The 27,980-nt window shown below is 37.6% G+C and overlaps 1 protein-coding gene across 2 annotated transcripts in view; it reads right to left on the bottom strand.

Annotated features, from left to right (window-relative positions):
- Positions 1–27,980, bottom strand: part of Lrrk2 (leucine rich repeat kinase 2) — a 148,899-nt gene that overhangs the window by 105,045 nt on the left and 15,874 nt on the right. The window contains exons 6-14 of one of the 2 annotated variants that reach the window (XM_051189698.1): positions 26,935–27,069; positions 20,378–20,509; positions 17,068–17,187; positions 16,542–16,684; positions 16,372–16,451; positions 14,743–14,849; positions 10,991–11,120; positions 8,537–8,661; positions 4,169–4,275 (exon numbers count right to left, since the gene is read on the bottom strand). In XM_051189698.1, coding sequence (XP_051045655.1) covers positions 4,169–4,275; positions 8,537–8,661; positions 10,991–11,120; positions 14,743–14,849; positions 16,372–16,451; positions 16,542–16,684; positions 17,068–17,187; positions 20,378–20,509; positions 26,935–27,069 — 1,079 coding nt within the window. The remainder of the gene's footprint in view (positions 1–4,168; positions 4,276–8,536; positions 8,662–10,990; positions 11,121–14,742; positions 14,850–16,371; positions 16,452–16,541; positions 16,685–17,067; positions 17,188–20,377; positions 20,510–26,934; positions 27,070–27,980) is intronic. The other variant, XM_051189699.1, reaches the window with a different exon arrangement.

Here is a 27,980-nt window from a genome sequence, read left to right as displayed (position 1 = left end):
TATCATCTCCACTCTTGGTTAAAAAAAAAAAAAGATTCTATCCAAACAGGGAGAGAGAGTGTGATGACAAATAGATTGTGCCTCACTTTATTCTCTTAAACAGCAGAAGGTAAAGACAGAGGAGATTCAACATTGTATGGTTTCTAGAAAGGAAGATAAGTTGATGAAACAAAACCTGTGTTCACAAAGATGTAATTCAAGAAAACTTCCCAGGGGAAAATTAAAGCCTGGGCATTTTCCTAGCTGGTATCAGAGCTAGCATCAAAGTATTCTGATGGGAGATGTCATTCTGTATATGTTTCTCATACTGGTTAATGAATAAAGCACTATTGGCCAATAGGAAAGGAAGATAGGAGGGACTAGGAGACAAGGAGGAAAGAGGAAGTAGTAAGGAGGAGTCAAGATGGAGAGTCTGGAGAAAGCAGAATGCCAGCCTGCTCCCCAGTAAGAGAAGACCACATGGAAATACTAGATTAACAGAAATGGGTTAATAATTAAGACAGAGATAGCCGATAAGAAACTAGTACCTGGCCAACAGAATTATATCAAGTACATAGTATCAGTGTGTTAATTGGGGCTGGGGCAGCGGCGGGACAAGACCAGCAGCGGGAGGAAAAACCTTACTTCTTACAATATTCCTCAACAACATGACTGGGTTTCAAGGGAAAGAATACTTCTGGCATACAGGAGAAGCCATTAAAATAAAAGTAAGGGAAGAAATGTAAACCTGTCTTAGAATTCTCTACTAGGACACCCAACACTAAAACAATGCCTGTAGACATTCAGTCAAAAAAGAAACCCTCAGTGTTTCACAGCCAACTAAATTAATCTATTCAAGAGTTCAAACACAGGGCTGGAGAGATGGCTCTCAGTGGTTAAGAGAACTTGCTGCTCTTATAGAGGACCAGAGTCCTCTATAAGCCTTCAGGTGGCTTACTCTAGCCCTAGGGGATCTGGCACCCTCTTTTGCTTTCCTATGCCCCTCACACAGGTATAGATACATATAAATATATGTAAGTAGAAAATAAATATGATATATAAAATTCAAGAGTTCACATATAAAGGTACCCAAAAAAATCAAAAATAGTCAGGAGCAAAACTTTAAGAGAAGTTCTAAGACAAGATTAATAGAAAGGCTAGAAAAAGAGACTTGATAAAAAAAATGAAGGAATAAAATGAAATCAAATTTAGAAAACATGGGTCTAAAGCTGAATGGAAACACTATATATTCTGTAAATATAAAATTATTTCATAAGTCAATAGGAAAACAGGTAGAGGCATATAGAAGTAACTCCTCCTGTCCATCTACCTTTGTAGCCAGAGGTCACAATGCACTTTAAAATCTGAGGGTGATAATACTAACCTTTAGTAAGTTCACCCTATGCCAGGTGCCAGTGTAACAGCCTAAATGACAAGCTATTCATTGGATCTGCTTGCTATCTAATACACTAGAGAGTTAACTGGAGCATAGTGAGGGGATTCAGATTCAGACCAGAAAGAAAGTCTTGCATAGCAAAGAAACAAGAGCAAAACATATAATCTACAATAAGGGAGTGATAACAGGGAGAAGACACAAGGAACAAGAAAAAAATGCATATAACATAAACACAAATGAAAGAAAAACTGACTCCTGGAGAATACCATCATGTTTGTGGAAAATATGTAATATCAACTTATCAGTACATGAGACATGCCATACCTGCTGCCTTTTAACCTCTATGTGGGGTTACCTAATTCAGAAGCATTATAGTTTATTTGTCGTCTATCAGTGGTCATTATGTTATCAAAACAGATTAAAATAAACTACAGTAAAACTCCTCAAATTTCATAGGCTGAAAGAAACAGTAGGCTTAATTCTTGCCAACAACCACATGTGTTGTCTCCGCTCATCACCAGGACTTGAGTGCTACTACAAACAGAATCATCACTGGCAAATACTGCAGGTCAGACAGCCTGGCATGATGCTCTGGAAGATGCTTTACTGCCTGTTGACTGGTCCAAAACTCACAAAAATAACTTCTGTCTCCAACTCCTTGTTAAAAACTAATCAATACTCCAAACCACTATCTAACAAAATACTAATCCAAGGTTTCCATGTGTTGAAGTTACAAGTGCATGGTATGCCACACAATGACCATCAGAAAAAACTGTAGCCCACTGAAATATCCAAGTCCATCTATATTATAAATTCAAACGTGGAAGCATTGACCAGAAAATATGTTCATTGTGATTGTAATTGATATTCCAATTTCTGTTTGTTTTTATTGTTTCACTCTGTAGCCCAGGCTGACCTGCAAGTCAATTGTAACCCAATCTGGCCTTAAACTTGTGGCAATCCTCCTGTCTAAGCTTCCCAAATGCTGATATTATAGGCACCAGGCACCACAGCTGGTTGCTAAATTCTCTGGAAATATTTTTTCTTTTTTAAATCCACAGCAAGACTATATTCTACATATGTGATTATAGTTGAGAAATTTTACTTATGTACACAGATAAATTTCATTTTTTTAACCTTTATATTCCATCTGGGTATTGTGTGTTTTGGCCCAAAGAGTATATATTCAGCTGCTATATTTTCCCCAAAAGTCTGGGCATAAACTACAGCAACAGAAATCTCTATGTGAATTATAACTCCTTAGACATTGAGGAGTATCATGCACCAACTGCATATATTTGCTTGTGTCTAATTCCTGAGGATCATAGGGAACTGACCACAGTTGCTCCAGTGCCAGTGTGACACTAATGTGAACACCAACATCTTACAAAACATTTGGTTATCCCACTGGAATTTGGCCACATCACTTACCCCTCATCAGTTTTCTTTCAGGTCTCCACACAAATTGACTGCCTTAAGTCAATCTTACAATTGCTTACCTACTTTAAGAAACTGCTATTGTAATATTTATAAAAGGCTTCCTAAATGCAGCATTGCTTTTGAAGTCTTGCATGAAGATTTATCTTCTTGTGTGTTCAATTCTCTGTCCAACTATTCTTCTACTTCCAATTTGCACAAACCTTTTAACATCACTAATATGTAATTCCCTTTTGTGTGTATGCCCTTGTCTGCCTTTTATTTGATGCATATCTTAAATCTTAAGTTGTCAATATTTTCCTCAAAGTTTTTGTAAACCAGAAAGTCTTGACCTGAACCCATTTCATCCGAAGAATGACTTTTAATTCAGTGGGTTTTCTGGCCAAAGAAACAGGCATGTCTCTGCAGACACATACATATAGACCCAGCAGCATGTTGAGAGTCTACTTTGTTCACCCGGGAACCTATGGAATAGATGACTAAGTAATGTGGTCTGTGAATAGCTCTCAACATGCAGGATAAGCAGAAGACCAATTATCCAAAAAGAGGTTAACTTCAGCTTAAATTATAATGTTTTGTTTTATATACCAAAGCCTTGGCTCCCTTTAGTAAATACTTTTCTTAGCTGGGTATGGCAGCACACACCTGTAATCCCAGCACTCAGGAGGCACAGGCATATGTGTCTCTGCGACTTTAAGGCCAGCCTGGCTCTATGAAGTAGGTTCTAGGGCAGCTAGGAATGTTGCACAGAGAATCCCTATCTCTAAAAACCAACCAACTTTATGCATGCATGCATGCATACATACATACATACATACATACATACACACACATACATACACACTTTTCTTTGTCTCTGCTTTGATAAATAATAGTTGACTCTCAAGTCATACATATTAATAGCTCTGTTCAAGATCACACTAATGATAACTCATCTTAGGAAAGCCATAAAATAAGCAGAGGCATTAGAAAAGATTGTAATTTAATGTCTAGTTTGCCTCTGTTAGTTGAATCATTTACAATGGGACTGTACAGGAAAGATGGCCCACCAGAGAGAAAATGGCAGCCCAAGACCTGACATCTAGACTTGGCTCTTTGATTGACTTTCTGAATGAGCAAACTCAGGTAGAAGCTTCCATTAGTTATCTGTGTTTTTACCTTTCTCTTAGTACTTAACCCTTCACCCCAACATTCCTACAATCATCCTAAGTTCTAACTACATAAATTCTAACTATCGTGGCAAACAGAAGAAAGGAAAAAGAAAATTTGAAGCTACACCCCTGGGTTCCCAAATTTAATAGTCTAGTTAATGGTATAAAGGCAAACAAAACAAAACAAAAAACATGTTAAACATACCCTGTTCAGAGCTGCTAGGACCAGCTTGTGGATGTCAGTCCTGAGATACTGTTTTTTGAACATGTTTAGTTTGCACTGAAAGTCATCTGTGGATTCTTCTGGTATTCCTGAATTGAAGAAAACGTAAGTGACAAATACAGACATATTCTTCTCCAATCCATTTAGGCTGAACCAACTGCCACTTGTTAAAAACTAGGATAGTTTGAATTTTGGTTGGTTTAGATTCCCACCCCTGTGGAACTTTTCATTTTCACTTAAAATGTATTTGTATCTCTGCTGCATTTTCAGTGCCTAGGGCCACACAGATTTCCTGAAGCATCTCATTGCTCCCCAATTAGATGTGCCAACCAGAGGCAGTCAAGCTGAGCAGTAAAACCACTGGCCACACACATGTAAGGAGTTTTTCAGCAGCTTTCTTTTATTATGACCATTTATTATGAACATTCCTGATTTTTCATCTCTCCTCCACACTTCCTAGAATGGAAATTATTTCCTTTTCATGTAACAGCCTTCAAACTGTGTGCACTGTAAACTTTTTAGTGGCAGGCCCACAACCATCTCCCCATATCTCAAGGGTCCAAGCATAGTGCTTCAGTGTAACAGTGGTTTGTGTGACACCATGATGCTAACATGTGGTAGAGTCAAGCAATATCAGTTGAAATCTTCCGAAGTCTTTGTGTCTGTATACCTTAGTCTTATCACCTAGATATTGCAAAGAATAATGGTAGGCACACAAAGTAGAGAGAGATGGTAAGGTCATGCTTTCAGTGTGCACACATAATGATGCGTTTACCAATATGTATTTACACATATTTAGTGTGGCCTTAAAGTCATCATTTTAAAATAATCATCTAACTATCGACTAGTATCTATACTAACTCAGGGTTGGTTACAATCACTCTAAAAGAAAGTAGAGGGCAGGAGAGACAGCATGGAGTTTAAGAGCACTTGCTACTCTTCAACAAATTCAGTTTACTGGTCCCATGTCAGGCAGCTCACAACTACTCACCTCTCCTGGTGTCCACAGACATTGTGTATATATGGTACACTTTTTAAAACTTGGGGATACATGCAGACACAGAATTTTTAACAAAAAGAAAAAAAGTACATATTCCAAGTATGTTTTTTGAACTAAAAGATTATTGTTGCTTTAATGAAAAGACATGATTCTAAATGGCTTTTTTTGTCTGGAGGTGGGAGAGGGGAGGAGAGGATGAGGCTGAATGGTAGAGTTGGGAAAGGGATGGAGAGAGAGAGAGCAATGAAAGAGATATCTTGATAGAGGGAGCCACTATGGAGTTAAAGAGAAAACTAGTACTAGGAAAATTACCAGGAATCCATATGGATAACCCAAGATAAGACTCCTAGAAATAGTGGAGAGAGTGCCTGACCTGGTCTTTTCCTGTAATCAGATTGGTGACTACCCTAATTGTCATCATAGAACCTTCATCTTGTGACTGATAGAAGCAGATGCAGAGATCTGTAGCCAAGCATCAGGCTGAGCTCCAGGAGTCCAGTTGAAGAGAGATGAGAGGGATTATGTGAACAAGGGGGGTCAAGACCATGATGGGGAAACTCGCAAAAACAGCTGACTCGGGCTCGTGGGATCTCATGAACTCTGGACTGACAGCTGGGGAGCCTGCATGGGACTGAATTATGCCCTCTGCATGTGGGCAGCAGTTGTTTGGCTTGGTCTATTCATCAGGCTCCTGTCATTGGGACCAGGATCTAGCCCTGGTGCATGAGCTGGCTTTTTGGAACCCATTTCCTAGAGTAGGATGCCTTGTTCAGCCTTGATAAAAGGGAGAAGGGCTCAGTCCTGCCTCAACTTGATGTGCCAGGCTTTTTTGATTCCACATGGGAGACATTACCCTTTCTGGGGAGTAGACTGGGGGTATGAGAGAAAGGGGGGAAAGGGAGAAGGGGAGGGAGAGGGGACTGTGGTTGGCATGTAAAATGAGTAAAAACAAAAAAAATCAATCTACCTTCAAAGGAATAAACTGTAAGCACTGAAAACAGGAAAATAATTTGTTAGGTTGAGCACAGTGGCACAACTGTTTAATCCCAGCACTCAGGAGGCAGAGCCAATCACTGTGAGCTCAGGGTCAGCCTGGTCTGCAGAGCAAATTCCAGGTAGCCTGGTCACCATAATGAGACCTATCTCACAAATCTAAAGTGGGGAAGAGAACAGATTTTACTAAATCTACAAAATTCAAAAATTAATAAAATTTTAAGTAAAAGTATGTCTTAACTGTCGGTGATGACTGGGAAATGATGATTTTAATTTAAAATGGGTAGATTGATCACTCTTTTTATTCAAAATATGATTTAAAAAACAAAATTTCTAAAACACTTGTCTCACAGTTTACATCCTCTGAATTGTGAAACAGAAAACACCTACACTACAGAAAATCGTTGATTTAGTAAACTTTTATTTTATGGGAAATAAATGAGTTAAAAAGTTGGAAATTTATATAAGAGCATCAAGAAAGTATTAGTAATTTCCTACTTATCTCTCAAATTCCTTCTCTCTGCATCCATCCCACCCACAAAGTCTCACTTGAATGACACAAACAAACCTCCTACCCAACTTTCTTACATCTAGTTCCCTATCCAATCACACACACACACACACACACACACACACACACACACACAAAAACACATATCACCACCATTGATAAGAATTACAAATGTGGTCACAATATTACAGGGTAATGGTTCCAAGTGTTTATTATTAAGCATAGCTTATATACTTTCAAAAGTCATTCACATTACTGCTTGATATCAGAGTTGTGTGGATCAAACTCTTGACACCCCCCATGAATATGTATATATATATATATATATATATATATATATACACAAATATAATTTTAGAATTATGAAAACAAAAGTTTAAGCATAGACTATTCAGTAATCTAAAAAGTTTTAATATATATATGTATATATATGTATATACGTATATATACATATATATATACATATATATATATATATATATATATATATAATCAAAACAGGAAAACACATGTATACACGAAAATGTTTAAAAACAACAGCTAATCTGACTCAAATTTATATAACACACCTTCTTCAATGAAAAAGAATGTATTGTTACTAGACTGAAAATAAATGAATAGGTTAAAAACAGTCCCCCAATTCTTAGTGTGTTCTAAAGATCAATGGGGTGGTAAGCACAAGCTTACTTTAAATTGTGCAGCTTTGGTTTTCTTCCCCAAATGCTTCATAAACATATCAATGTTCTGTCTGTATTAGACTGGGGGGGGTGTGAAGGAACACATTTTTCTTAAAAAATTTAAAAAGGGGTTCTTCCAAAGTTTTACATAAGATTTCACAAACAATAAAACAATCCAGTAAGGTCATTATTTATAACTTTAAACGTTGTTAGAGCCTTTAATAAATGTTAACTGCCTTCCATGTAAAAGCACGATAACTCAGCAGTGCTTCCCGTTCTCCCTCCATCTCTCCTCCCACACTTACGGCCAGACCCTCCCCTTGTTGTCTTCAATTACCCCAGACTATGTGTGCACGATCCTTCTCCTGAAAGCTGTTGCGGGCCTTTGACTTTCCCTTCAGTTGTAGACCTCGAATCTGTGACCCCTTTGAAGACACTGGTTCCAGCAACATGCTCATATTTGCCCTACATTTGACTATAGCAGACCTTCTCGCTATGTGGTAACCAACTAGCTGTAAATCTGTCTCCTGAACTCCTGCAATCCCAGTGTTCCTCTCTTCTCATCCATCATACAACCCATTAAAGCACGGCCGTGTTCAGAATGGGGTCGGGGTGGGAGGGTGGATTTAATAAGTGTGTGTTGAAAGAATGTGGGAGCAGTTGCTTTAGTGGGAACTGAAGGACAGATGAGGTGGCGGTAAGCAGTAAGGTTGGTGATGGAAAGGAGGTCACTGAAGTTAATGAGTAAGGGTCATGTGATTCTGCCAGAGGGAAAACCTAACTTAATCATGGAATCAAAGGCTGGAAATGTAACAATAGAGCATGAGTAAAAGAGGATACTCTATATTAGCTTAGACTTAAACTTAACTGACGGCAAGAAAAATATCAAAGAAACATCAGAGATAAACAGTCCTTAGAGATAGAAGGCCCACTTTTTACATGGTGTTTACTTCTTATGTAAATTCAGGATTAAATATTCTTCGGAATTTTTCTTACAAATTAATCCCAGTGACTCATCAACATCACCCTTTCTTGTGAATTTTATTTCTGGTTTGGCAGAAAGACCTGCCTGCATTCTTTAAGCTTCATCTCGGAAAGCTAATGTTTCATGAAAACTCAAAATTACATTGAAATAGCGGTATCTGCATAAGATCCGTTCCATTACTCACCTGGCACTGCAAAATGCAGAATAGCTCGCAGCGCCTCCAGCTGCACTGACAGAGATGTCTCGTGGGTTTTCATCACTGTTATTATTCTAGGGACCACTGCTGCCATTGTATCCAGGGAAGCACTACTAGGGATGAAAATTGATGTGTTTACTTTAAAAACTACAATCTGGGTCATTTGCATTAAACATCAAACTGAAATGAATGAGGGGGAACAGATCTAATGCATTTTACCAGAAAAAGCTATAAAAAGTACACATAAATGCATTTGAACTCAACCAAAATTTCAAGTGTTTAAATTTTGATCTCAAGAACTAGAATTCAGAGATCTTTTGATCTGGTTTTATGAAAATAACACCTTTCTTCTGATCAGTATGTGGATCCCTGGCAACAGCCCGGAAAGATGGGGATCACATCGTCATTTTCCAGGTGAAGAATTTATTTGAAGGAGGAATTACCAAAGTCCTTCAGTTAGAAAGAGGCAAAGCCAAGGCCAGGATCCCTGTCTCATACCAAGGTGCTTCACCAGACTTCATACCCATAAGTTTACATCAAACTCCTGGCCTTTTCAAGGTATGCATGCTTCTCTTCTTACACAGGTGAGCACACATGCCACTCTGGAAGGCAGTATGGCTGTTGGCCTCACACAGTGCCTTGTCAACTAAAACTTGAAACTTGTTCATATACTTTCAGACCCATCCAAAACAATACTTAAATACTTCAATTGTGTTTTTAAAAGTCATACTTGGAGAGGAGAAATGTGACAGACATGCTATATATAAGGATAGATTCGCTGAACCCATATTAAGGACAGTGTAACTTTACTCTTTACAAGTCCACAGATGTGCTACACACAATTTCTGTGATGGACATATAATAACACTATTGCTAACAACTAGGATTTATAGACATCCTAAAATGCACAGGGTATTATCCTAATCATTCATGAAAATGAATTTATTCAATCTTTCTGTGAGAAACTCACATCTTCTAAACTGTTATTTAATCCTTTATTTTGTAGAGGAATCCTGGAGTCCAACCATTTGATAGTTGGCTCATATATTAGCAAAAAAAAAAAATCCATTCAGTTTCCTCTGAGATAAAACCTCCATCTAGAAGGAAGCTTACTGTGGCAGCGTATGTTCTAAGAAGAGGTAAAAAACATCCCACCCTGAAGGAAACATCATTAGGTAATCTTTAGGAAGCCTGACCACACTCACAACACCCCTTCATCCCCATGCCTATATAATCTATAAGGACTCCTGAATGACTCTCCTGGGATACCAGCTGAGCTGCCAAGAGGACTCTCAGACTAGACCAACTGCCTACAAGAGGTTCAGACCAACTGAGTTACTTGGAAAGGGCACTCTCCAAAGTTTTGAGTTGCTGCATGCTATGCCGTGTGCTCCAGGTTCCCAGCTTTCTTGAGTTGTCACCCATGCTGGGATTGGCTTGGAGACACAGCTGTCTTTGAGTTGTTTACACTCCAGTAAGTAAGTCTTCACCCATGTTCTTCTGAGTAACCTCAATAAAATGCATTGGTTCACCAAGTTGGACTTGAGTGGTATCCTAACTTGGTGTGTTGTAGAGTCCCTATCTGGGGTGAGCAGATGCTTGTTTATTTCTCCCTAGGAATGGTGTCCAACAATAACACGAGAGACCAGATCTATCTCAGCCACATCACCTGTACATTGTATGACATTTGCCCTGATCTGTTTCCTGTGTGGCTGCATTAAATTTGCTATCAAGCAAACATTTCTACAGTTATCATACATTTTTGGCTCAATGAAATGAGAAAATATATAAACATGTACTTCTGGAGGGCTCACCTCCCTGGACTTCAGTTTTTGTCAGGTTTTGTAAGCCTCTAGTCCCCTCCTGCTCTTTCTACCACATGTAATATTATTTGGCCTCTGTCATGCCACTAACCAGACACACAATATCAACAAGGCTGGCTTTGAATTACATGTGACAACAAGCACATTGGGAAGAGACTGAGAGGAAAAGAGGAGCCAAAGTCAACTCAAATGTAAGATTAGTAATAAGTAATAAATGGTAATGAATAGTGCCTTAATTCTGAAAAGCAATAATTGCAAAATGTATGTTTTTGTTGTTTTGTATATTCACATTTATACAGTGATTTGAAGAGCAGTTGTCAGTTTTGCTGAGTAATTATCATTTTCAAAACAGTTAACACCATGCATGAGGCATAGAAGCAGACCTTCACCATATTTCTGCAGTTTCTGGCACTCTTTTTAATGCTTAGACAAAGTAAGTCCATAATATTAGTGACAGATGACAAGAAGTCTGTTTTCAAGCGCCATGTTTAGCCTCCCATTCATACAGAAGCTTTGAAAAACAGTCCACCTCATTCAGTGCCCTGTGTGTGTGTATGTGTGTTTGTGTGTAGTATGTATATGTGTTATGTCTGTGTGTGTGCTCATGAACACGAAGTACCTTCCTTCAAACAGGTGACTCAACATCTTGCAGCCACTTTCTGCCACCTCAGGAACATGAGCATGCCTCTGCATCAACTCCAAGACATTCAGGTATACGCCTTTGGCCAGCAGGATTTTTCTGAAATTAACTATAAGGTGTTTTTCATGTTACTTATAGAAATGGAAGCAAACATTTGCAAGAACACATAAAGTACTTCATTAGCTACTTAAAGATCATAGCTGCCTGTTTCTTAACAAGTACATGTCATTCTCGTTTTTCATAGTCATTCTCTGTTTTCCATGTCATTCTCTGTTTTCCATAGTCATTCTTTGTTGAAGTTTCCATTTATTTATTTATTTATTTATTTATTTTTACAGAGTAGACTGGTATTAATGCAATCAGTATATTAAAGCCCATAAAAATATTTTGTAGAAGAAAAAAATGTATATAAACAACACTCTTCATAATGATAAACATCCTTCTATTCTTCAAACTTCACAAAATGACCAGACTTATATAGAGCTAATGTCCTTAAGTAGACAGACATTAATGTGGACTCAAGACTCTGTGTGCACAGATACAGGATATCTCTCCATTGGTGATAGGAGCCAGGGGCAGGCCTGAGGAGAAGGGCCACAGGTTTGTAGCCCAGTGCCCAGAGCTAACTGGTGATGGGAATATGAGAATGACATGGTCTGAAATGCTATGAACTACTTTGTATATCTCCTATAAAATAGACTGCAAACGTCATTTTTATGGGTCCCATCATGCACACAGTGGTGGATGGTGTTGATTATACAGATGGCATTCATAGAGTAACTCCTAAATTTAGTGAACAACCAATAGTCTTGAGAGCTGGTTTTATGGCATGTATACAAAAAAGGAAAAAAAAAACACCTACATTTCAGGGAGACTGACACATAGCAACTCTTTTCTTGCAGTGAAATACTTCACTAAACTCAAGCCCAGTGCCTTGAATACTTTGTATTAATTGTCTTAAAGCCTTCACAGAAATATTAATTTCAACATTATAGACCATAATGTAACATTTTCAAAGTGACAGACAGAGTTTTAACTTGAGTTCATTTTTAAAAAAGCATTGTCAGCTAGGTATGGTATACTTCTAGAATCTTATCCCTTGGGGGCCTGAGGCAAGAGAATAAGATTACCTGGGCTATATAACAAGTTCAAGCCCAACCTGAACTAAACAGTCAGACTTTGTTTCAAAAAATAAATAAGTAAATAAATAAATTAGTAAATAGTGTTATCTCAAGAAAGAAAAAAAAAAAAGGTGGATAGAGAAACATATAAGAAAAAACACATCTTAAAAATAAACCCAAAACCTGAGGAGTCAGACCTTCCAAGGCATCCAGACCATCACATATTAAAATATGATAATGAGTTTTCCTATATCCTCCTCAGTGTCTATACCCTAACCAAGGAGAAACTTCTAGTCCAATGGTTCCCAAACCCTGGTGTATATCAGACTTCCCTGAGAGTCTTGTTCAAACACAGATCATGGGATACCAACTCCAGAGTTTGTGCTTGGGTGGTTCAGTGTTGAACCCAGAGATTTTTAGGGTTTCTATAAAAACTCTAATCCCCACTGACTACATTTTATGAATCACTGTCCCCACAGCAAGGCAATGTGTAACTTGAAAATGGCAAACATGACTGGGAGAAGGGAGAACATCACAAAGTCCGGTGAAGAGTGTACAGAACATTTTCATGTTTGCCCATTCCTTGCAGAAAATTATGGACCTTAATCTACTCCATTTTAGCAGAAAAGTATCTGCTCTCAAAGGCAAATAACAAAATGCAAACTCCTAGAGTAGGTACCTTTATACTGTAAAGTTACCCATTTAACTTTTATTTCCCAGGGCTCCTAATACCTGTCTCAGCTACCCTACCTATCACATTCTTTAGTTAGTCTTCTTGTCTGCCATCCCCAGTTGAGTGTGACCCATGAATCTAGAATTTTATTTAACTGGTAAACAATACAGGCCTGGATTGTCTGGTCTCTGGCACATGATATGAGCTCAGTACATAGTAGTAACTAAGTTAATTTAACTGATTAATTAAATGAGGAAATTATCACACAAAAGACATTTGGGCCCACACCTTCAAATCTCCATGGTCCCAAGACCCCAGTTTTTCCTCTCTTCTCTCTTCTCCTACTTTTTCTTCTTTTTCTTTGAGATATAGTAGCACAGGTTGGCCCTGAATACACAATCCTTCTGCCTTAGCTTTCTGAGTGCTGGGATGGTACAGCTGTGCCACCATTCCTGTCTAGGAGCCCAGTTCTTCTGCCTATCAGTCCAATCCTGGGAGTGTGGGGAGTAATAAAAGCCCTTCCCCCTTCACATTCACTGTCCCAAGTGGCTTGTAGTGTGAATTTGGTGGTGGAGTTCAGTAAGGTCACTGCTAAAGATCTTCCTCTTTTGTAACACTATAGAGCCCAGGATCTGCAAGGACATCTAAGAACAGATCATCCAGCAGGTGGCCTGCAGCAAAGGTCACTACCCCTCAGAGGCCATAACCACAGCAACCCCATGTCACACAATCTTGATGACTGGTTGTGGAACCTAACTGAGTTTCTAAATGGTTAAGAACAGTAGCTTCCTCACACTGTTGCTGCTTGGCAGCAAGCCTTGTCCCCTCTGGGGAACCTGGAAACAGTGCAGAGTAGCTGCAATGCAGTTCCTGCCCAGACCTCCATAGCTACCTTGATGACTCAGTTCTGGGAGGGGCCCTGTCAGCACTCAGAGCCTGTGTACTCCAAGCCTTGATGCAATGGGCCAGGTTCCTTTTTAACTAATTGATTTTGTTATTTAACAATTTTGCATGTGTATATAATACATTTGATTATGCTCTGCTTTAATTAAAATGTCACCACAGAGACAGGTGAGATTGAAGAATATATAAAAGAGACATTTTCCATCCTGACTTGACCTAAATGATGACACAAGGTAACACGTGGGAGGTACCATGTCTGTAGCTGTGGTTTTTGTTTGCATGGCTTTGCTACTAAAATCCGGTGCTCACACTACTATGTCTCTGATTAATCTTTCAGGATTTTTTTTTTCTCTTACTGTCTAAAAATATCCTGTATGAGCTTCCCAGTTCTAAGGCCTGATGACAAATAGATTTTCCTGGCAAATTTTCCTGTTTATGGTGTCAGGATTCAGAAGCAGTGAGCTGTGACCGTGACTGTAAAGCTCAAGGGTCCTTAAAGCCACTTCCTCTTTGTAAGTATGCAAAACTATAATACTTGCAAGGACACACATGAAGACCATTTTCAAGGGAAAAAGTTATAACTATAAACATTTTATTCTGAATAATTTTTACTAGTTTTTGAAATGGTAAATATCTCATCAAACAGTCAAACCCCTATAAATTTTATATAAGAAAATAAGATGAATAAATATCTAATGGAAAATGAAGGCAATCTCTTTTAGAGAAAAAATGCCCTACAAAGGTTCCAAAAATTCTCATAGTATTGCTATAAGGAGGAAAGTATAAAATGTACTCAAAACGGGTATATGTTTCAGTTCTGCAAATATATAGCATGTATGTCATGAATACATTGGTAGAAGTCCTGAAGGATATATACCTAAAAGTGTTATTTAGTCTTTATCCTTTATTTGGCAGCATACACACGTCAGCTACCTACATCTACATACTTGAAATTTTTTCAGAACTTACAGCTTTTAGGAGAAAATAACAGCACAAAATCATTTCTCTGTATTAAAATTCAGTCTTCTCCTTACCATTTTGTTCCAAGAGAGTGGAGAGTGCATGAGCAGCGGCCTGGAAGACATCTTTGGAAGAAGAATGCATCAGCATGGACAGCATCACTTCTCTGTGTGCAGGGAACCTTTCAAAAGCCAACCACATCTCAGTTTGCAGCCTCCTGCTCTGTTCTTAACCTGCCTATGAACTCTAATGGTGCAGGTATGGAAACTGAGCCACACACCACCTCTACTTACAACAGAAGTAGAAGTTGAACAACTCTATGTGTAGATGTTAGATTCAATATATCAAATACTAATGTTTCTGTTTCTTCAGAAGCCTGTAAGTCATCTAGAGGACTCGTGGCTTTTTAGACATATAAGGAGGGGTAGACAGCTACTTTAGTTGCTATGGAACCACATACGGACATATAAACAGAGATAGGTTACATCCAAGAAGGGATGGGCCAAACAGCACAGGACTTCCTCCTGCTTCTCAGAGCAGGGCACAAAATAACCTATAAGCATTGCTTCCGTCTGGAGTTTTCCATTTAGTATTTTGGACTACATTTTACTGTGATTGGATGAAAATGCACAAGAAATTGTGGCTAAGAATGTCACAGTAGATCATGACAACCAAACCATGATTCAGGCAAGCCTTATAAATGCCCTACATTAATACAGTAGGTGCACAAGATGTAAAGAAAAGAATTGGAGTGCATAGTGAGGGCTGCCAATCACAAGGCAGGATGAGGAGAGGGGATCAGCAGAGAACATATCAATTCACAGAAGGCAATCTTTAAAAAATGAGGTGCTAGAAAGAAAAATATAAAATGAGGATAATGGAAAGAAAAAGGGGGGATAAATGCAGTAAAGAAACAGCAGACTTAAAGAACAGAGAGAATAAAATGTTTTGTTTTCTTTTACTAATACATGGACTGGAAAGATCTCCAGCGCCCTGAAGACTATGTGTGCTGTGGATTAAGATATATACATCATAGCCTTAATCTGCCTGACCAGAAAGCTCCTGAAAAGGTTGCTCACTCGGGATCCTCCAGATCCTGATGTCTCAGTCTTCAAAATAGTCACTATCTCCTCTTCAGATGTTCAAATAGTGTCTGCTTCTTTTTATTCACTCTTTTCCAGCAGTGGGCCATTATGTAAATAGGCCTCTCAGTAGACAGGTGCACACTGCTGTGTCAGGTGGGACCTGCCAGAGGCAGTTTCTGACCTGACACAGACAAGCTGCTGGCAGGTGGCACAGAATCCCAGGGGCTCTGTGAGAGTGCTCAGCTGGCATGGATGAACATGTGTTTGTGTCTGGTCAGCCAGAAAACTGAGGAACTCATTCTCCAGGATTTACAACAAATTATCTAATGATCCATGATTCCAAATCCCTCAGTAAAAATTAAAATGCTCTTACTCCTCAGTAGAGATTAAAATGTCATACATCTCACCAGGCATGGATACACAGGTATGTGGTTCCAGCATGGGCTACACTGTAAGACCCTGTCTTGTGGGAAAATTACAAAATCATATACCCACCACTAACACTCAGCAATGCTAATGCCTAAGTACCAAAAAGAAAAAAAAACTAGCCATGACAGTTTCTGTGCACTGCCTAAAACAGAATCCAGGTTTTCTATAGTGTCAAGTAGAAGTACTGACTGGCCATCGTCATCTCCAATCTTCTCATGCAAACTGTTCTGGTACATAAGGAGATTATTTAGTGCCCAGCATGCAGCCTCCTAGATGAGGAAAGAAGAAGAAGGATGTATCAAAACCAGAAATTATTGGAAAGTCCATTTTTAAATCAGGCCAATAACTATGCATCCAACCTGCACATATTTGTTCTTTCGATGGCGCATCAGGGCTTTATAACAGGGTTCCAACCAGAATAGCTTCTCAGTGTCCTCCTCAACATTGTTCTCCTGAGGCTCATTTCTTTCCTCCAAGTCTTGGTTTAAGAAAATGGTCTCAGCTTTAAAAAACATAAGTATATATGACTTTCACACACATGTTATTACAACAGCTTGAACAGCCAAACCTAAGTGGAGTGTTTGAATGTTCTCAACAAAATGTTCTCCACCAACTACCTTGGCTAATAGTAAGGAAATTTTCAATATTTTACACATGCCACAACTCTGCTGTCCTGTAGCGAGAGGATGTGGGTACCCATCACCCCATCAAACTAGATCAGGGTCATCTGAAGTGATCGGCTGGCTCTTGACATCCCACATGATCAGGGATACCCACACTTGTTGGTGCCCTGACAGCATCCTCAGCTGTCTGGAAGGAAGCTCTGCTTTTAATATTTAGCACTTAAAAAGGGAAAGGGGATTCCTCATTAGTAAAGGGACTTACTGAGGAGTGCTAAACAGCTCAGTGCAGAGATCTGCAAAGCTGCATTCTCTGGATACTGCCGGACAGCTTTCACCACAAAGACATGCACTTCATTCAACACCAGGATGTTGAAGAAATTACCTAAAGTTAAGGGAGACATTAGGTAAACCCTCACCCATATAACTTAAAATGCATTTGCTTATGTAGCAGCATTTAAACCAATACATCAATCTAAGGACATAACAGCAGATATTAAATCATTAACTTGATGTTCATGACTAATGGCATACATTAAACCAAAGTGACTTTTTTGAAACATTGGTTCCTACTGTTGCCTCACTTATTAGATGATGCTAGTTGAGTAATACTAAAGATGTGTCTGTCTCAGTCAGCTGTGACCCCACAAATCATGACCCAGAAAACAGTGGGCATCTCTTATCTGTGACACTATAGTATTCTGAGTTATCACAATGTTCACAGGATTGGCCTACTTACTTACACAACTGTGTCCTTTTTTTTTTTTTTTTTTTTTTTTTTTGAAACAGGGTTTCTCTATGTAGCTTTTGAGCCTGTTCTGGAACTCCCTCTGTAGAACAGGCTGCCTGAAACTCACAGAGATCACCTGCCTCTGCCTCTGCCTCTGCCTCTCCAGTGCTGGGATTAAATGTGTGATGCATTCAAAGCCTACATTTCTCCTTCATTGGTTACAGGATCCAGGACAAGACACACATTGCTGAGCCAGATATCCTCATGGAAACGTAGTGGTGACAACAATATTCTACCACTCAGGATCATGCCATGGATGAAAACTTTATATGTATAAACATATATGCCTATGAAATTACTTTGGAGTCATTGAAAGTAGGGTGCAAACATGATTGCATAATCGTATCTAACAGTCTAAACGTATAATCTTAAATAATTGCTCATAAAGGAAAGAAATCAACCAATTTTTGTGTAAAAAAACATAACTCAAGTTTCAGAAACTCATTTTCACTGAATCTACCAAGGATCTCTCCTAAAAGTTAAGCCAATTTCTAAATTACACAGGGGACATAATGGTGATTATGGACAACAAAAACACAACTTTGTATAATGAAATCATTAGAATATGTTTTTTGCTTTTGTTTTTGTTTTTTTTTTTTTATGGCTGAATGATCATTCTCAAAGTTAGAGGATGAAAAGCCAAATCTCTATTCCAGAAACCTAAATTTGCATAAACTACTGCTGCTGATTCTTTAGGAGAAAGGGCATCAGAGCCAGGCTCCAACAGTTAATCTGCCCTACTATTTACTTGTTCTTTAGTTCAGTATTCTGTTCACAAAAATGTTGAGAAAAACCCCCAAGGTGTTCATCTTAGAGATATGGTGATGTCATCAGGGAGGTGCAATAAGAGCTTTGAGGTGAGAGCAAGTGAGCCTGCAAATACAGCCTAGTGCAGAAGGATGCCTTCTCTCCAGGGCAAAGGTCTGAGTCTTCCAGCACAGAGCAGTCCTTGTCACTCCTGGACCCTGACCACTGACAAATGTCACTGGAGAGGCATCTGCGATGTAAGACTTTGGAATGCTCATATCTTGAACTTCATAGAAGAAAAACTCTCAGAAATACAAGCAAAGGAGTGTCAGTGACTGCCATTGTATAAGCACAGAAGCCAAGATGTCCATGGACCTCACATATTAGATACCAGGTATGAAATACAAAATAACTCACCAATTAGTAAATAAGTAAACTTTTTTTAATAAGTAAGGGGGAGGAGGGTAAAACAAAAATGCAATCAAGGTTACCTGGCAGGTCCAAAAATAAGAGCTTAATCAGAAATATATTTTTAAAATTAAATAAGTACCAAATTAAATTTGCCCTAGGAATAATGGCTTATTGTTTGAAAATCTATAGATTTAATTCTATAATACTAAATGGGGAAAATCTTCACATGCATTCTTTGGTATTTAATAAAATTCAATGCTCATTTGTGACTTTTTTCTTTCTTTAAAAAGGGACAAATGTAAAAGGAAAAGTAATCCAGAAACAAGAAAATTTAACTGGATAAAAAAGTCATAAACAAGCTAGATTTTGACACTGAAAAAAAATCATAAGACACTCAATATTCTGCATGACAGAATATTCAGAATTTTATCCCTAAAATCAGGAAGAGGACAAGAATAATGCCAAAATCTGCTTCCATTCAGCATTGTGCCAACGATTTTGGGTCATGCAAGAAGGCAGGCAGAGAAGGAACCAACATAAATGAGTGGGAAGGATGGGCGCAGAGTGCTACTATTCACAAACCATTAACTTGCATAATCTGCATATGTGCCCCCAAAAGTTATCAGAAATTTAAAAAAAAAAAGACAAATAAAATCACGTTCATTTCTTCATGCAGCACAGTTCAGAGGCATGATTTTAAAACATATGCCAACTACAATTACAATGAAAATGAAGGACCATAAACTAAATAAAGAAGATACATAAAACCTGCATAGACTGTACAAGAGGAGTGATAGTGCAGAGGCATCAGTTCTTCATGACATGATCCATACATTTTGTCTCCTTTCTGTACATATTCCATTCGAGTTAATTCTCAAGTTTGTATGGAATAGTAATGAGTAAATGAAAAGCCCAGCCATAAGACACAAGAAGAGTAAGGTGTGTAATTGACTTTGTAGTGTTTCAGATATCAGATCTTAGCATCACAGAATGGTGATCCAGAAAAATCAAATTAACTAATGCAACAGAAATCTATAGGCAAACTCATATCTTCATTATGTATTTTAATAGGCTACCAAGATGACACCACAGTCTGGCTTCTATGAATCATATTAATCACAGGTACACAGGGCCTCTAGAGTTCACTGATTTGATTCAATAGAGTATATATCCAAAGCAGCATAGCCTGTCATGTGGAATATATATGTAAAATACAATATATAATATACAATTCTGCATATATGTTTATATATTTTATATTTACATATTATAATATGTAATATATAAAAACATTTTCTACCCCTGGTAATACACTAATTCTTAAGTTGGGTGACAAGATCTTTTTCACCCACATAATTTACACTTACTCTTTTAAAGTCAGCAACCATAGTTTATACAGAGTCCAACAAAAATCTGTCCTAGAGATCACTTCAGAAAATAAAATACAGACTACTCATTAATACCATCCATCTATTTTTTTGTGTCCCTTTCATAACCATGTGCCAATTCACAATACTTCTACCTAGTATTTATCAAGATGTTATTTACTCATTAGTATATAATACATGGAAGCTACATGCATATACATGATACAGCTTGTGATAACAAGTGAACAATTACAACTCACCTAATGTAAGCCTGTGGAGCAAGGAGCAGCTCACTTCTTGAATTTTTTCATTCGCAGGGAATGCTTTCATGGCTTCCACCACAATATTGTAACACCTGACATTCCCACTCATGAGGACTTCAACATTGTTGCCTGGATTTAAAAAACAATCATAATTACCAAAAAATGATTGAGTTTCTTCTTTCAAATATGTATACAAATGTGGGTTGCATAGATAGTGTAATAGGTACAGATCCAGATGCAAATAACACATTCTATCAAATAGCTACAAAGATTCTACAATTGTTGCTAATAGAACAGGATGTAGTACTTAAGTTTGGCATGAGTGTAAATAATTTCATCTGATTCTTTGTTTAAAATTTTAAGATATCTGTAGGGTTAATATTTTGGAAATATTCTACTGTTCTACCAAAAGCAACCTATAGATTCAATGTAATCTGCATCAAAATTCCAACATAATTATTCACAAAAGTTTAAAGAATGATCTTCAACTTCCTATAGAAACACACAAAAAGTGGAATAGCTAACAAGTCTTAATAATAAAAGAACTTCTGAAGATATTACCATCATAGATTTCAAGTTTACATAATTATAGTAATAAAAACAGTATGGTATTGATGTTAGAATAAAAACTGATACACAGTTCAGTGGAATTGAATTCAAGACCCAGATAAGTTCACATACATACAGATACCTGATTTTGATGAAGAAGCCAAAAATACACACTGAAAGAGAATATAGCATTTTCAACAAATACAGCAGATAAAACTGGATGGCTGCATATAAAATAATGAAAACAGATCTCTATGGATCACCATGCACAAAGCTCAACACAAAATGGATCAAGGATTTCAACACAAGATTAGATATCTTCAATCTGATAAAAGAGAAAGTAGAAATAGTCTTGAACTTATTCTCATAGAAAATGACTTTTTGAACAGAATTATCCCAGGAACTAAGAACAATTAATAAATGGGACCTCACGAAACTAAAAACCTGTATAACAAAGAACACTATCATTGGGACACAGTGACAGAGTAAAGAATGGGGAAAGATATTTACTGATTATACATCCAAAAAGCATGAACTTCAAAACAACAAACCAATTTAAAAATGGGGTAGAGAACTAATTATGCAGGGAGTTCTCAAGAGATGAAATACAAATGACATGGAAACACTTAAAGAAATGTTATATATCCTTATTCATCACAGATATACAAATTAAAACTATTTTGAAATTCAATATTACCCAATGCAAAATGGCTAAGATCGATAAAAACAAGTGACAACACAAGTTGGCAAAGGTAAGGAGATCACTTATTCATTGCTGGTAGGAATACAAACTTGTATAGCCACTATTGAAAGAAGTGTGGTAGCTCCTTAAACAGTTAAAAATAAATCTACCACAAGATCCAGCTATATCACTCTTGGGTATATACTCAAAGGATTTTTACAACCTACTAGAGAAATACATGTTCATTGCCACCAGAAAATGGAAATACCCTAGATGTCCATCAACTGATGAATGGATAATGAAAACATGGTACACTTACACAATGGAATATTACTCAGCTGTTTAAAAATTGAAATTATGAAAGTTTCAGGGAAATGGCTGGAACTAGGATAAGTCATCCTGAGTGAGGTAACTCATACCCTCAAAAAGACAAATACTACATGTTTTCTCTAATATGTATAGTTTAACTTTTAAGCTTTTGGTTCATATGCTATAATTTGAATAAGAGTTTAGATACCGGGGATAAGACAATCTACCAAGTGAGGGGAAACATAATAAAGTATTATGTAGTAATAAAGTAGAAACTAAAATGAAGTGTTAAACAGAGAGGGGATAGAAGTGAAAGGTAAAAGAGAGATTTCAGGAAGGGACAATTTACACTAAAAGGCCATTTGAAAAATCATATGGAAACTTAATACTGTAGAATTTTTCATTTATATAAATACATATGTATATATGGAATATAAAATTATTCTTTTCATATATATGAAAAAGTCATGCATGCACACGGGCGCACGCGTGCACACACACACACACACACACACACACATATATGAAAAGAACATAAATGGTGTTACCAAATAATAGGTGACATAGTGACTCAACTAAATATCTTATTGTCTTATTGTCAACAAGTAAAACCTCCAGTGCCAGGAAAGGGTTAAATGTAGTTGAGTAATTAACCAAATGGTCTCAGACATCATTGACTGGTTATTGGTTGCTTTCTACAGCCTGATAGTAAGGCCCTTGGAGGCGCCCCACGTTTGGCACCAATTGAAGACAAGTGATAATGAGTTTGCTACACCCAAGATACATGTTAAATGGGTTTTTATTGGAGAACATTTACACAGATAATAATAAAGAACTGCCACAGCCTTTCTCTGCCCTCCCAATCCAATCATTGACCCAAGAGAAAGAGAGCTCAAGAGAGTAAGCCCCACCTCACACTTGCCTCTTTCCAGTTCTGTCTGTACCTGAAGCCATGCCACTAACACAATTACACTGGCAAGGAAGATGCCAATACAGGTCTTATTAGTGAAGACAACATTTACTTAGTCATCAAACATGGAGAAGTCAAGCAAATTTGTAATTCAAAGCTTTATCTCTACTGACAGGCATTCATGGTAGTAGAAGGCATTCTGCATGCTACCAGAAGACAAAACTTACCCAGATTCAAACTCTGCAACCTACAGTTGACCTATCTGCACAATATATTCATGTAATAGTTTCAGAAATGTAATGGGAGTAACCAACCAGTTTTTAAAAATTAGATTTAAGGCCCACTCTTTGAAATGGGACCCTTTTCTGACACTGCTAAAGAGGCAAAGAATCTGAGATTAGATAAATCATGGGCTTAAGGGCAAACTTGATACTATGATTCTGCTAAGAAACATAGCAACAAAATGGTTCCTAATGAAATACTGCTATACCCATAGACCAATGTCTCATTCAAAAGATATCAGAGAAACTTCTTCTTTTTGTAGTAAAAGGTAATTAACACAGAGACCTACAACTAAACAATGTACAGATAGTGACTTTGAAGCACTCAGTCTGTCCTAGATTTGTTTGGTTTACACATTATAGTCTGTTATTGAAGGAAATCAAGACAGGAGCTCAAGAAAGGATGAAACCTTAAGGCAGGAGCTGATACAGAGACCATTGAGGGGTCCTGCTTACTGGCTTGCTCATCATGGCTTGCTCAGTCTGCTTTCTTATAGAACCCAGGATCACCAGCCCAGGGATGGCTCTACCCACAATGGGTTTGGCCCTACTCCATCAATCAATAATTAAGGAAATGCTCTGTAGCTGATTTTATGGTTTATACAGTCTTTTTCTCAACTGAATTCTCTCCTTTCAGATGCATCTAGCTTATATCAAATTGACTAGCCAACACACAGTCCTAAATGGGATATCTTCATCAAACCCTTCCCCTCAGGGTCCAGGGAGTTAAGTGGAAGAAGAAGCATAAACATTTTAAAAGCCAGATGTGATGGAGAACTATAAGGAAACAGTGTCTTCCAGACAATATGGGACAGATGAACTCACAGAAATTATTGTAAAGTATGCAAGGTCTCTATATTTTCAAGCCAGATGAGGTCCCAGTATTGAGAAGGGGAATTGGACACAGGCACCTATCTCTAAGAAGTTATTAGCAATGGATATTTGCTGACAAACAGAAGTCAGCTTTCTCCAGTGGAGTGTCACTGGGTATATGGACAACACTCAAGGACAGGCCTCATGCCCAGCAATATTTGGCCAACACAAAACAAGTTCTGTGTTTGTGAAACTCTTATTTTGTTTCATGTTGGTATTTTTGGTCTTGTCTTTTGTTTATTTGTTTTGATTTCTGTTTTTATTGGCATTTTTTTTGAAAAGAAGGTACATACATTTGGTTGGGTAGGCTCTGGTAGGAATTGGGAGAGGGGAAACATGATCAAAAATATTTTGTATGTACAATTGTTTTATACATAGTATTTATGACAAAGAAGGTAAAAATTGAGAGTTTTGTACAAGTCTGAAAATAGTCATACATGTTTCAAATAAATGAGTTCAGAGGCTTACTTCTTGGTTAGAACATTGATTATGGTTTTTGCAATGTCTTTTCCTCACACAAGAAAAAAATGTCAAGATCATGTCATACATTAGAACAGTGAAAATAAATTGGATCTATTTACTCCAACCTAGAAGAACAGACAGAAAAGGGGCAGAAATCTTGAACTTCCTGGAGATGGCAGGAGGACACATAAATATAAAAACAAAAATACATAATCAAGGGCCTGACATGAGTCAGGCAGAGAGGAAAGGAAGAAGGAAAGGGGGAAAGCTACCATGAATTTGTGGGGGAAACACTTCTGATTCTGAATGTAATATTAACTACTCACCAAACATAAAATCATCTGTCTGTAAAAGATTCTTCCTAGCATAGCTAAAACTATTTGTAAAAAAGAAAATACAATTTAATGTTTAAATGTAATTGTAAAAACACCAAAATATTTTTTAAACTTTCAAGAATGAAAGAAATTGGCCCAATAAGAAGCCTTTGCTGTAGAACTGGTGTTAAAGCCTCCTGATTCCTCATTGTTATCTGCTTCTTGCTTTGACCTTTGTGTTATGAATCGACACATTTTAACTGGATTGTGTCATAAGTGGGTGGAAGACAATGAACTCCAAAAGCAATCTGCCCGAAATAAATGCATAATGAACAGAGCCCAGGAAAAGTACAAGGCAGAAAATAGCCATCTTGCTGACAGTGGTGAGTCAGTAAAGTATGGCACTGCTTTGGGATTAGTATTGAGCCCTATCCTCTGTTGACTGTTTGGTTTCCTGTATATAAGAAAATGCAGTGCTTTTATAATCACATGTAAGAGGCTATTTTTCTTAAGCACATTTGGTTTTTGACACTGCTTTAATGAAGTCTCAAGCTGTTGTATCTGAAACCATACATGTTCATATGTGTATTATTTGTATATTGTATATATGTTGCATATGTGTTATATATAACACAATATACATAGATTATAACATGCATAGAAAATTCATATTGTACCACAGTCTTAACATTTTTGTAATCTGTATCACATACCAAGTATTAGTTATATTCTTCACACTAAATTACTAATTTAATGCAAAAGAACTCTACATGTGTGAATATAAAAACACTACTATTAAATGCATGTTTATAGCTGACTCAAACCACACAGAGAACTGTGCAATGTCAGCGTGCACTTATAAAACAGATCTGAAGTATATTGCAGACCATTGGTAATCACCAGTAGTGTGTACAGCAAATTATTTCTTCTAATTTCTACTTTTTGATGAAGTAGATAAATTTCAGAGCCTCAATAAATGCTAAGCAAAAATCAAAACAGAGTTCAGCCCCTACTGCATGATTATTTTGGCCCCTCAAAACCTCACACCATGTCTGCAGCCTCACCCATTTACCATTATTATGCCCTTTCCCTCCCTCCATCTGAGAAATTCCTGCAGGTACTTGGAGATATGCATGCCTCTGTATGAACACATACACACATGTTTATGTGCAAAACCACGTGCACATTTACACATAAATGCATGTACACATAGTATATACTCACACCAATGCACTTACACACATGCATTTGCATTTACACACAAATACACACTCACAACATGCATGCATTTATGTGCACACTCAGCCATACTAGCTCATATACACATACACATGTATATACACATATATGTACACAAAGCACAGACTGACATACATACATGCACTCAGTCACGTAAGTACATGTACACACATTCATATACACACACATGTACATACACATTTACACACATATGTATACTCACTCACACACTTATAAAACCAGAGTTTCCTGAGTGGCTTTTTACTCTCCTGCTCCACATCTTTGGTTTTTGTTTGTTTGATTTTTTGATGTTTTTTGTTTTTGCTTTTTTCAGTACTTAGAGCCTCACATAATGCAAGCACTTGGTCAATAAGCTGCATCTTCAGTACTTACTTTACTTTATTTTAAGGCCTGTTCCTCATAAGTTGTCCAGGCAGGCCTTGAGTACATCCTGCTGAGTGTACCAAAGATTTCAGGCTTGAGCTATGGGCCCAGCTGCCCCAAATCATTATGTTTCTAGTGTCCAGCACCTAAATACTTCCTGTATTCAGTTCCACATCACACTCCTCTACATGCTAAGTTCTCCACATTCAAGACTCTTCAAGAGCTCTGGCCTTGCTCTATGTATTCTCATAACTACAGGAATTCTGCCTTAAGATGCCTGACCCCACCTGGGATCAAATATGTGTTTCCTACTGTATCATGAACTCAGAAGAGGCAAGGCACACATTTAAGCTTTCTGCTACTGTTTCCCATGCATTAAGCCTAGAAGTGGGTACATCGTAGTCTGAATAAATATGAATGAATTAAATGAATCAGTAAATGGAGACACTTAGCATCCACAGGACACCCCCCCACACACACACACAAACCCAAAAGAGACACATTGCAGTTTTCCACATGAAAATCAGAATGCATGCAGAAAGGGTACTCACAAGGGACTGCCAGGGAATGTAGGCAGCACAGCACATGAAACACAATTTCCTTGTCCCCTTTGAAATTCTCCAGTGTTCTCAGCAGTATCATGTAATCTTTGTTCTCAACAAACTCCATCAGATGTTCCTCAGAAACTAAACCAGGAAGGGGAAAAAAGACATTAATATGCTTTGAGATGACATAAAATGTTTTAATTCCTAAAAAATATATTTATAAGTACAAAACATCACAAATACATTACATTTAATAAAAATGTGTTCCTACCCAAAATACATAGGAATTTTAAACGTTAAATTTATTTGAAACAGTAAAATAGTTCTGTTTTGAACTGGTTATATCAGCTTTTGAATTGAAAAATTATTAGAAACCCAACAATTCTCAGAAAAAAAGGAAGACATTTGTAATTTCTTTTGGGGTAGTCTACAGCAACCTAACAAATACAATAAAGATGATGTACTGGAAGGAATAGTCTACGATTCTGATGGTTGATAACAGTGATTGTCCATTGGGATGAGCATTTTATGAGTTTTACCCACTGCTAATAATGATGACCCTTTGGGATGAGCTACTAGATTTTGGCTAAAGATAATGAAGTTGACTCATTAGAAATGAGTATTCTACAACACTGACCTGCTGGTTATGACTAGGTTTTCTATTTTAATTTTTTAAAAATTACTTGCATTGTATGTGCCTATTTATCAGTAAGTATAGCACATGCCTGAAGTACCCAAGAAGCGGGAAGAGGTGGTCAGAGCTCCTAGAACTGGAGCTACAGGTGGTTGTAAGAAACAGTGTATAGAGCCAGGCGTTGGTGGCACATGACTTTAATACCAGCACCTGAGAGGCAGAGGCAGGAGGATCTCTGTGAGTTCAAGGCCAGCCTGGTCTACAAAGCAAGCGAGTTCCAGGACAGGCTCCAAAGTGATACAGAGAAACCCTGTCTCGAAAAACCATAAAAGAAAAAGAAAGAAAAGAAAGAAAGAGAGAGAGAGAGAGAGAGAGAGAGAAAACAGAGAGAGAGACAGAGACAGATAGAGAAAGAAAG

The sequence above is a fragment of the Phodopus roborovskii genome, unplaced genomic scaffold (genome assembly GCF_943737965.1).
Source record: "Phodopus roborovskii unplaced genomic scaffold, PHOROB, whole genome shotgun sequence".
Lineage (NCBI taxonomy): Eukaryota > Metazoa > Chordata > Mammalia > Rodentia > Cricetidae > Phodopus > Phodopus roborovskii.
This window is presented reverse-complemented; position numbering and strand designations above follow the sequence as displayed.